The following is a 12214-nucleotide window of genomic DNA, read 5'->3' on the forward strand; positions in this document are numbered from 1 at the left end:
CGAGGAGCTGGGGGCCGGGCCAGCGCGCCGAGCATTGCCGAGCGGATCTGACACCTGCGTGGAGACCCGCCCTCCCAGCTCCTCGCCCGCACCGGAGCCATCGCTGGCCTCGGGGGAACAGAGGCGACGGATCGCGCTCGGGGAGCGAAAAGGGAGGGCGAGGGCGCTCCGAGGACGCGCCTCCCCACCCGCCCCCAAACCGTCTTCACTGAGAAAGGGAAACGGATGGGGGTGGGGGCGAGGTTTGTTCCCAACTCGAAACCGCGAGATTAGTCCCTTCCGTTGTACGCCCTCCCCGCCCTCACATTCCCTGCTCAGGCCCCATATATCTGCGCCTGGAGCCACGACGCGAGCCCCCGAGCCCCTTGGGCGCAGGGTCCTGCCCGCATCCCCACGCCTCCCGCCCAGCCCTGCCGCCGGCCGCCGCCCGGAGTCCCCGCTTACGGTGGTTCCTCCCTCCGGTAGGCAAAGATATAGAAACAAAGATCATTCATACCTAGAAGGTCTTTATCCGTGACCGGAGTAAAGACAATATATATCTCTGTATATTGAGAGGCAAATTTAAAACCACATGATAAATTTCCTGGCTGAAGCGGGTTTGGAGATACAGGCGCGGTGGATAGTGCCAGCTCTGCCCCCTAGAAACCAGCGTAAACCTTGGACAAGTTAGTTGCTACGCTTCCTCAGAGCCTTTGTTGTGAAAAGATAAAAGTACAGTCCGGAGTCGTTGTGAGAATGAAATGAGATATTTTAAGAACATTTTGTAAATTCTAAAACGATGTATAAAAAATAAAATTATAGCCCAAGGGAGGCTAAGAATATGAATGTTCAACTACGCTATTCCTTTTTCTTAAAAAAAAAAAAAAAACCAAGGGCGACAGACGACCTCCAGGTTTACATGGAAGATTCACTTCCAAATAATGTCAGTCACCAGAGACACCAGGTGTGAGGTACAGTAGTGTGCTCACCAGTTTGCCTTCTTGCTGGTCTCAGCCCTGTCTCAGTGACCTCAGCCAACAACTTTTCACTACTCTCTCAATCGCCAGTTTTCATTTTCTGCTTTAAAAAATTTGACAAATTTCTTTCAGCGTCTCGAGAGTCCTTTAAGAGATGTAGCATAACCCAGGATGGTAACTTCTGGATCCAGACGGCCCAGATTGGATTTATGATTCCGCTACCTATGTGATCCTCTGCAGTAACTTAACCTCTCTGTATCTTTATCTGATAAGCTGTAAAAGTGAGGATAAAAATAGTTACCTACTTCATAGAGTTGTCATAGAGTAAATGAGTTAATAAGTGTATAATATTTAACACCTGACACAGATCAAGTGCCGCTCAAAGTGTTTAGTGTTACTGTAATGTTACATCAGTGAGTAACCTAGGATAGGCGTCTAGTTTTACAAAATTTAGAGGAACAAACTCCCTATAAGATAGATACACTATCTTGAGAACAAAGGGGATAAGGTCTACAGAACTAAAACGTTGCTATTTACTTCCACTCTGATATTCAGCCCCCTGGGACATAAAGTATATTCAACTCAAAGACCAAGAGAAGCATTTTGTAATCAAGGGAAGCTTGAGCACAGAGAGACTAACACTGAAAATCTGGCAAAATAAACATAGTGAAATTGACACAGGGAAAAAATTGTACAGAGGATCAATAATAATATTTAAGCTATTCCTTCAGTCCCACTCTTAAGGAATCCAATTGGTGGTAACTGTGCATCTCCAGAAAAAGTGGGTTGTACTGGTGAAACTGTGCATAGGAAGTATGATTTTAACTCATGTGCTGCTTGCCCTTAAAAGTTGTTTTTCAGAGCCCGGTGCGGTGGCTCACGCCTGTAATCCCAGCACTTTGGGAGGTTGAGGCAGGTGGATCACCTGAGATCGGGAGTTTAAAACCAGCCTGACCAACATAGAGAAACCTTATCTCTACTAAAAATACAAAATTAGCCAGGCGTGATGGCGCATGCCTGTAATCCCAGCTACTCAGGAGGCTGAGGCAGGAGAATCGCTTGAACCTGGGAGGTGGAGATTTCAGGCTGAGATCATGCCATTGCACTCCAGCCTGGGCAACAAGAGCAAAACTCTGTCTCAAAAAAAAAAAAAAAAAGTTCTTATTCAATGTATTGCTACTGTGTGCCATACACATTCTAAGATATTCTCATGTATATAACAACGTTGCTTTTGACTTAAGCTAATAGGGAGTAAAACAAAGCTCAGGAGGGTATTTAAAAAAACAAAGCCAATGATAAGGCTTAAACAGATTACCATTATCGTGATATTGTTAAGAAAATGTTTATGTGAGTAATGATCAAATTCATACATCATACTTTCTGTATGAAGTAATAAGGGGGCAAAAATTATTTATACCATTTCCATATTGGAAACCCAAGGTTCAGAAAGGCTGTACATATGTTCAGTCATAATCTTTGAGCATTCATGGTTGATATGTTTAGGCAGCTATGGACTCACATCTCCTTTGGGTAGCAACACCTGCTCAAAAATACTTTAAGTAGTTGTTCTTGGCACAATCATGCACAACTCATTTTTAACTAGTGAATTAATATTTTTTAGGAAGTTCTGGGGCGAGGGGGGCGGGGGTCAGTTGAATCCCCTGTAAGTAACCTAGCATGTCTGGAGTCAGATCAATCTGATTTGAAATCCTAGCTGTATTTACTAGCAGCATGAGATCGTTGCTTAACTTCCATAAACCTCAATTTTCTCATCAATAAAATGAAGATCATATTAGCACCACTTTATTAAGATAGAAGGATGAATGAGGTAACTCAAACATAATGCATAACATAGTAAGTCTCAATGAATGTTAGCTATTATTATTCAAGACTAATTGATACCAGTCAAATAGCAAAGAGAAATTATACAATGTTCAGATATGTGTGATAATCATATAAATAGTTATACATATTTACTGCATATCTCTATGAGTGTGAGAACAACTCTATGGATGAGTAATGTCTTTGAGATGAAATTAGGGTTCATCCTTTGCCTGCACCAAAACACTTCCAGATTTTTGCTCTTATTCCTAGACGCATGAGAATCAACAGAAGGGACCAGACAGGGTGACTCATGTCTGTAATTCCAGCACTTTGGGAGGCTGAGGCAGGTGGATCACCTGAGGTCAGGAGTTTGAGACCAACCTGGCCCACATGGTGAAACTCTGTCTCTACTAAAAATACAAAAATTAGCCGGGCGTGGTGGCAGGTGCCTGTAATCCCAGCTACTGGGGAGGCTGAAGTGGGAGAATCGCTTGAACCTGGGGGTAGAAGTTGCAGCGAGCCAACATCGGGCCACTGCACTCCAGCCTGGGCAAACAGATGGGTACTCTGTCTCAAAAAAAAAAAAAAAAATCAACAGGAGGCCGGGTGTGATGGCTCACACCTGTAATTCCAACACTTTGGGAGGCTGAGACAAGAGGATTGCTTGAGTACAGGAGTCCAAGACCAGCCTGGGCAACACGGGGAGAGGCTGTCTCTATGTTTATTGTTTTTTGTTTTGTTTTGTTTTGCTTTTTTGAGACAGAGTCTCTCTCTGTCACCCTGGGTGGAGTACGGTGGCAAGATCTCGGCTCACTGCACCCTCCACCTCCCAGGTTCAAGTGATTCTCCTGCCTAAGACTCCTGATTAGCTGGGATTACAGGCGCCCAGCTAATTTTTGTATTTTTAGTAGAAACTTGGGGTTTCACCATGTTGGCCAGGCTGACCTTGAACTCCTGACCTCACGTGATCCGCCCACCTGAATCTCCCAAAGTGCTGGGATTGTAGGCATGAGCCACCTCACCTGGCCCCTATCTCTATTTTTTTTTTTTTTTAAATAGACTAAACATGAGAGCTTCCAAAAACTGATTAAATCAGCATTGGCGTCCAGGCACCAATATTTTTTCAGAGCCCTCCAGGGGATTTTAATACACAGCCAGGGTAAAGACCAAGTTTATACAACAGAGATGTTAGAATTAACTATTTGGTTGTGCTGAAATACACATGTTATCTAGCCATTTCAGCTAGTCGGTCGGATTAGCTGATTAGAATATGATAACTAAATTTTCAGTACAGGCCGGGTGTGGTGGCTCACGCATGTAATGCCAGCATTTTGGGAGGCTGAGGTGGGCAGATCACCTAAGGTCAGGAGTTCAAGACCAGCCTGGTCTAACATGGTGAAACCTCATCTATTATTAAAAATACAAAAATTAGCTGGATGTGGTGGTGGGCACCTGAAATCCCACCTACTCAGGAGGCTGGGGCAGGAGAATCACTTGAACCTGGGAGGCGGAGTTTGCAGTGAGCTGAGATAGTGCCACTCTACTCCAGCCTGGGCGACAGAACGAGACTCCATCTCGAAAGAAAGAAAGAAAAAAAATTGCAATACAAAGCATTTTAGTTTTGGTGAGATAATATGAAGGTACAGGGGGGAACGCCTATAAAAGTGAGGGTTTAATGAAAACAAAATCTCCCCTAACAGAGTTACCCAGGTCCAGTCAACCCCTCTGATTCTACTTGAGTACGTAGGTGTACATCTACATCAGTCAGAAAAACAATTTACAAATGAAATCACAATAAATGGTTTGTCTATTGCAGGTCAAGCAAAAACCTTTAAGTGCCCTGTACACATGATCTGTTGCAAATCATTTCCCCCTGGGTTTGAAGACAAGGCAACTAGCCGGGATCTGATCAAAACTAAAGGCCTGGAAGTAGTAAAGAGAATTGTAAACAAGAATTTCATCTTTGAGATGGTTATCATCAGGACCTAAAATAGTGTTCTTTGTGAATTATCTAACGTTATTACTGCAAAATTCATGTGACTGGAGAAAAGGTGGTTGGTGTCTAATGTCAGAACCTTCACTAGCAAATAAGGAACAGTAGCAGCAGCTGCAGTAAATCTAGCTCTCCCCACTGCTTCCTCTCCTGGAGTCAGCCGGCTAGAACCAGCCTGACAACAGTCTGCAGTAGAATAGCTAAACACTGATCTAGGCTTTCTCCACCCACATCCCTCCTCCTTTTTCCCGCTCCATCTCAGCACATTAAACTGAGCTGTCTCTCTAACTACGCTAAGAAAATGCAGATGCCAGACACAAAGAGAGGAAAGACCATACATTGACTGAATCATAGAAGAGAAAGAATGGGTGGAAAGAAAAGACAGTCTTGGCCAGAAACATGATGTGGGTTTCCCCCTACTTCTTTAATTGTATGTGGTTAAGATTTTTTTTCCCTCTACCACACAGACATTACCTGGAATGCTTATTTAAAATGCAGTTTCCTTGACCTCTGCCTCTGACCTGAATCAACCTGTGTACCTGCAATTCTTGAGCAACTCAAAGCGTCTAAAATCAGCCGTTTATCTGCATTTGGAATAAGCATACTAAATGATCCTTAGACATATGAAAGTTTGAGCACAGTGTCTTAGAGACCAAAATAACCATTTGTAAAATGTTCTTTATTTAAAGCCCTCAACATTTATAAACTCATTGTAGCCTCAGGCAACATTCTAAGGTTGAGCAAATATTGTTAGTCCTCTCTGAGTGAAGAGAAAATGAGGCAATGAAATTAAATTGTTGGCAGCAATTTCCCAGTCCTGATTTCCCTGTCTTTGGGAGGATCTTAGAAGTATAACAAACTGGGAAGAATGGAAGAAGAAAAAATGAGATAAGAAACTATAGAAAGGCACATTAGAAGTGTTCTCATCTAAAGAATAGAGGAAGCATCAAATATTAAAAGAAAAAAAAAACCCTGCCTGGGTGCAGGGAAACATGACTGAATTTGTAGGTAATGCACTCCAGCCTGGGAGACAGAGCAAGACTCAGTCTCAAAAAAATGTAGACTTAGGCATGAGGATCACACCGTAGAAATACTTGAAACACATAGTTACATCACTGTCCCCAGTCTCATAATAAACCTATCATATCTTAGAACATGGAAAGTTCTAACCCTACTGGGTTTGGATTATCTTCTTTTATTTTTTGTTTTGTTTTGTTTTTTGAGACGGAGTTTCGCTCTGTCGCCTGGCTGGAGTGGAATGGTACAATCTCGGCTCACTGCAACCTCTGCCTCCCGGGTTCAAGTGATTCTCCTGCCTCAGCCTCCCAAGTAGCTGGGATTACAGGCATGAGCCACTGCACCTGGCCTGGAGTATTATCTTCTTTTTACAGATGAGCAAATGGAGACACAGTGAGGTTAAGTAACTTGTCCAGAGTCACTCAGCTAGCAAAATAGCAGAGCCAATATTTGAATCCAGATAGCAAAGTACATGCTCTTAACTGCTTTGTCAAACACTTTTTGTATCCCTCAGAAGACTATAAAAAGGATTGTCTGCAGTTTCCCCCAACTTCTTAGTAAAGTTTTACTTAGATATTAATGCCTGCTGTTTGGGTTCATGCTTAAGTAGCATTTACTAACGTGTGAAAAATAATGGTACATACATTATAATTTGCCACAAAGGACCTAAGAATCCATTAACTGAGCATCACTTCTAAAGATTCAACAAAAAATTGTTACCAACACATACATGATTCTTCAAATACGTATGGATTCTATTTTGATAAAGTATAACTCCATTTAAGTCATAAATGGATTTTCTACAGTCATAGAAGCTTTTTATCAATTACGCTTTTTCTCGAACTTCAGGCATGAAAAAATGACTGTATTGTAGGTAACTGTAAAATGTTTTGAGGTTTAAAAAGGGACCCACTGGCATGCTGGGACAAAGAGGGTTTAGCAGAAAATCCTGAGTTCAGTGGAGAAAACATGGCTTATTGCCTAATAGAGTGGCCAAAAGTAGGTCAGAGTCCCTGACAGTCACAGCTGGTAAGGAGTGATGCCACTAGAGAAATGGGGATGGGGGAGGTGGACTTTAAGGTGGGGAAGTAGACCCTTTGAGGGGGCGGAAGAGGGGAGATTTACAGAGGCAGGTTTTTTGTAGTCAGCCTTTTGTAGGCTGATTGCAGAAACAGCTGAAGCCCCATTTTTCTCCTCCCCATACCCAGCCTGCATTCTCCCAGGCCTCATTCCCCACCTCTGCATCACCATCAGACCCCCCCTCTGCTGGAGACAAAGACACCAGAGAAAGGAATGGGGAGAAAGACAAACCTGAAAAGGAGTGATTTCAAGAAAAGAGAGAAGGATGAGGAAAAAGTGAAGGAGACTTTAATCAAATCCAGGGAAACATGACTGAGGGGAAGAAATAACAAAGGAGAGAGGCAGATGGAAAAAAGAGTAGAATAAGTACAGGAGGAAAATATGGCTGAATGAAACAAAAGAAAGACTAATGAATGGAGCAAAAGTAGTGTTGGAAATATAATTTCTATTAATTATTTCGGTTTAAAATATTAATTAAGCAAAATGCTGGGAAAGAGAGACATTATAAGCAATTTTGAAATCAAAATATGTAGTTATAATGTTTTGGCAACAAAGCAAAACTAGGATGCTCCCAACTAGGATGTCTCTTTTCAGCCCACATTCAATCTAAAAGTTATGCTGTCCTTGTGTTTACCAAATCTAGAAGAAAATCTCATGACTAAGTTAAATATCTTATTCCATGTATAGGTAGCCCGTGTTAAATTTTGCTAATAAAGTAATAACAATAACCATCTTTAGACTGTGGAGATAAGGTGTATTTTATTATCCCTATTTTGAAATATGTCATGCATGGCCAGGCACAGTGGCTCATGCCTGTAATCCCAGCACTTTCGGAGGCCGAGGCAGGCGGATCAGCTGAGGTCAGGAGTTCCAGACTAGCCTGGCCAACGTGGCAAAACCCTGTCTCTACTAAAAATAGAAAAAATTAGTCAGGCGTGGTGGTGGACACCTGTAATCCCAGATACTTGGGAGGCTGAGACAGGAGAATCTCTTGAACCCAGGAGGCTGAGGCTGCAGTGAGCTAAGATCCTGCCACTGCACTCCAGCCTGGGCAACAGAGCAAGACTCTGCCTCAGTAAAAAAAAAAAAAAAAAAAAAAAAGAAATATGTCGTGCACTTCACACATTATTTTAAACACACATACAAATTCTCTAATCCTGTTCAATTAATCCCCAGATCAAAACTGAATTTCCTTTCATTATGCTCAACAGCCCTCCTTTAGAACAATTTTTTTTAATCATCTAAAAACGGTAATGCTCATTTCTGGATAATTGTTAAGGTTTAAATATCCTCTGGTATAACCAAAATATACCTGTAATATACATTATTTCAAGATAAACCATCCAGAAAGAAATTAGGGAGACTAAGAACTGGAGTACCAGAAGAACTAAAAGTATACAGTGCCTACATCTGAAAGAATGTGCTGTTTTTCTTTCTGCTCTTCTTTAAAATTTTCCTAAGAAAATAATTTCTATTATTTATCTTTTGTTTTCTCATTCCCCTTTCCCTAAATCTCCCTTTTCTTGTCTCTTATTGTAACAGCTTCTGTTTCCCTCTCATGTTGCCCCCATATTTTCTTCTAAATTCTGACTTTGTTGTGTCTTGGCTTAATCTGCCAGACTTCCACTAAACTTTCAGAGCTGGAATCAGAACAGTGCATTTGGCAAAAAGTCAGCCACACATACCACACAACCACAAACAAGCACTCTGGCTGCAAGATCTTTTCAACAATCCACTCCTGTTTCTTGCAGTCAGCAATTCACACAGGTTCATCCATGATCTGAAATAAGCAACACATACATTCTCATACATTTCACATGCACATGGCCTCTGCAGTCAGCTCACAAAGACACAATGTCTGCAGAAAGGTCTTGCAGCATACACAGGCAGTGCATTCTCCACCCCTTTCATAAGCTCTTCCTGAATGGCTGTTTCTTCTAGACACCTCCTCCCCTCATGCTGCCTGGCAATGACTCCCCTCCTTTTCCTGCAGTTCTCCAAGTCCTAACTGCAGTGCCATCCATCACTCTCCTAACAGATCCTCAGGCAAAGCAATTGTTTCTTGAAGCTCTCCCCAGTCCCCTGCCTTTTTTTTTTTTTTCTTTCCTGACTTGGAACTTGTTCTAGCAAGAGGACTGTCAGAACAGAATCTCCTTATGGAACACAATAATGTAGGCTGGTCCCCAGTACTCTAACTCCCTAATTTGTTTCTGTAGATTTTAATTTTGACATGGATGGCTGAGGGAGAAAGCAGAAAGGAAGGAAAAAGAGAAGAAAACAGAAAGGAAGCAAGGAAGGAGGGGAGCCCTGGTAGAAATTTCATTTTCCTTACAAAGGAAAGACAGAGAGCAGAGGCGGAGAGAGGAAATGGAGCAAGAAGTGTGAAAATAAAAGGAGAAACAAAGAAAAGAGGAAAAAATATGAAAAATAAGTTGTAACATTTCTCTGGAGCTTTTTGTTTCTGGAGTGACCACAGAAGGAGGATGGAGATATTAAGAAAAAGTTAACAGGAGAAACAGTAATGAAGAGGAAAATCCTTTGATGAGGTTGTATATTTTGAAATGTCCTAAAAAGACAAAATAATCATCACAAATATCTGCCACAAGGGAAATGTAAACTCCTAATTTGAAAGTACTCGTGATGCTTAGAGAGGAAGCACATTTGAATTTTACTTAGATTATTTGTCCAAATATTACAGTATTTGAGACACATACTACAAAATTATATTTTGTTTATCTGAAATTCACAGTAAACGGATCATCCTGTATTGATCTGGCAATCATGCCCTCAGGGGGATTCAGGTACATACTCAAATTTGAGAAATACTGGTATAAAGTAAGAAAGCTGCATTTAGCGAGCGCATCTGAATCAGAATCACTTGAAGGTGGTGGCCAAGTACATATTCCTGCCCCACCACAGACACACCAAACTGAAATCCTTAGAGAAAGAGCAGAAGATTCTTCGTTTTGTTACACATTGATGATTCTGATGCACTAAAGTTCATAAACACTGATTTCTCCATAATTCCTCTGTGGAGCCCTCTCCAAATCTGCATAGGATTGAACCCTGCATCTGTATATATGCAACTGTCTATATAGCATTAACTCTTTAAAAGTCAGTGGAGGCCAGGTGTGGTGACTCACACCTATAATCCCAGCACTTTGGGAGGCTAAGGTGTGCGGATCACCTGAGGTCAGGAGTTGGAGATCAGCCTGGCCAACGTGGTGAAACCCCATCTCGACAAAAAGACAAAAAATAACCAGGCATGGTGGCGGGCGCCTGTAATCCCAGCTTCTTGGGAGGCTAAGGAAGAAGAATTGCTTGAACCCAGGAAGCGGAGGTTGCAGTGAGCCAAGACGTTGCCATTGCACTCCAGACTGGGCAACAAGAGTGAAACTCTGTCTCAAAAAAAAAATTTTTTTTAATTAGTTGGCCGGGTGCAGTGGCTCATGCCTGTAATCCCAGCACTTTGGGAGGCTGAGGTGGGCAGATCACCTGAGGTTGGAAGTTCGAGACCAGCCTGACCAACATGGAGAAACCCCATCTCTATTATAAAAATACAAAATTATCTAGGCATGGTGGCGCATGCCTGTAATCCCAGCTACTTGGGAGGCTGAAGCAGGAGAATCGCTTGAACTTGGCAGCAGAGGTTGACGTCTTGGTGAGCCGAGATCATGCCATTGCACTCCAGCCTGGATGACAGCGAGACTCCGTCTCAAAATAATAATAATAATAATAATAATAATAAATTAATACAAGTCAATGGAAAATGAAAATAAAAATACAACATAAAATCTGTGGAATGTAAAAGTGTACTTAGATGGGAATACATAGCAATGAATGCATATATTAGAAAAAAAGAAGCCAGGCATGGTGGCGCACACCTCTAATCCCAACACTTTGGGAGGCCGAGGCGGGCAGATCACTTGAGACCAGGAATTCAAGACCAATCTGGCCAACATAGTGAAACCCCATGTCTAATAAAAATACAAAAATTATCCCTGGTGCGGTGGCCCATGCCTATAATCGCAGCTACCTGGGAGGCTGAGGCAGGAGAATCCCTTGAAAACTGGGAGGGAGAGGTTGTAGTGAACCAAGATGGCACCACTGCACTCCAGCCTGGGCGACAGAGAGAGACTTTGTCTCCAAAAAAGAAAAAAAAGAAACATCTCTTTGTGAGACCAAGGTGGGCAGATCAGCCCAGGAGTTCAAGATCAGCCAGGGCAGCATAATAAAACTTTGTATCTACAAAACATACAAAAATTAGCTGGGTGTGGTGGCTTGTACCTATAGTCCCAGCTACTCGAGGCTAAGACGGAAGGATCGCTTGAGCCTGGGGAAGTTGAGGCTGCAGTGAGCTGTAATCACGCCACTGCACTCCTGGCACAACAGAGCAAGACCCCATCTCGAAAAAAAAAAAAAATCTAAAAATAAATAATTGAATTTAAGTATCTGCCTTAGGAAGCTACAAAGGAAGAGCAAATAAATTTAATATACACAGAAAAAAAAAGCATAGATATAACGAAACTGTCAACAGGAACAGAGAAAACCAATAAGAACCAAAAGCTAGTTCTTTGAAAAGTTCAATAAAATCAATAAGCCAGGCTAATTAATTAAAAATAAAAATAAGTTAAAAAGGGAGATGAGACAAATTAATAATATTAGAAATGAAAGAGCATGGTCGGGCATGGTGGCTCATGCCTGTAATCCCAGCACTTTGGAAGGAAGAGGCTGGTGGATCGCCTAAACTCAGGAGTTGGAGACCAGCCTTGGCAATAGGGTGAAAACCCTGTCTCTGGCTCTGGCCGGGCGCAGTGTCTCACGCCTGTAATCCCAGTACTTCCGGAGGCCGCGGCGGGCGGATCACGAGGTCGGAAGATCGAGACCATCTTGGCTAACATGATGAAACTCCGTCTCTACTAAAAATACAAAAAAATTAGCTGGGCGTTGTGGCGGGAGCTGTAGTCCCAGCTACTTGGAAGGCTGAGGCAGGAGAAGGGCGTGAACCCGGGAGGCAGAACTTGTAGTGAGCCGAGATGGCGCCACTGCACTCCAGCCTGGGAGACAGAGGGAGACTGCACTCCAAAACAAAACAAAAGAAAACCCTGTCTCAAAAAAAAAAAGGAAAAGAAAAAAGAAAATAGCTGGTCAAGGTGTCACGCGCCTGTGGTGGGGAGGCGGAGGTGGGAGAATCGCTTGAGCCTGGGAGGTGGAGGTTGCAGAGAGCCCAGATCGAGCTACTGCACTCCACCCTAGGTGACAGAGTGAGACTCCGCCTCCAAAAAAGAAAGTAAGAAAGAAAGAAGAAGGACGGCTGGGTTTGTTGGCTCACACCTGTAATGTA

At 42.6% G+C, this 12214-nt stretch overlaps 1 protein-coding gene across 2 annotated transcripts in view; it reads right to left on the reverse strand.

The window, feature by feature from the left end:
* RIMKLB (ribosomal modification protein rimK-like family member B) overlaps positions 1 to 12214 on the reverse strand; it is a 94006-nt gene that overhangs the window by 76441 nt on the left and 5351 nt on the right. Inside the window, exon 1 of one of the 2 annotated variants that reach the window (XM_011953439.1) lies at positions 55 to 145. The exons of the other annotated variant lie outside the window; for it this stretch is intronic. Within the exon in view, the coding sequence (XP_011808829.1) occupies positions 55 to 101 (47 nt within the window). The 5' untranslated portion in view covers positions 102 to 145. Of the gene's footprint in view, positions 1 to 54; positions 146 to 12214 lie in introns of those variants that run through there. 2 annotated transcript variants of the gene reach the window in all.

This window comes from Colobus angolensis, unplaced genomic scaffold (genome assembly GCF_000951035.1).
Source record: "Colobus angolensis palliatus isolate OR3802 unplaced genomic scaffold, Cang.pa_1.0 Scaffold11, whole genome shotgun sequence".
Taxonomy (NCBI): Eukaryota; Metazoa; Chordata; class Mammalia; order Primates; family Cercopithecidae; genus Colobus; species Colobus angolensis.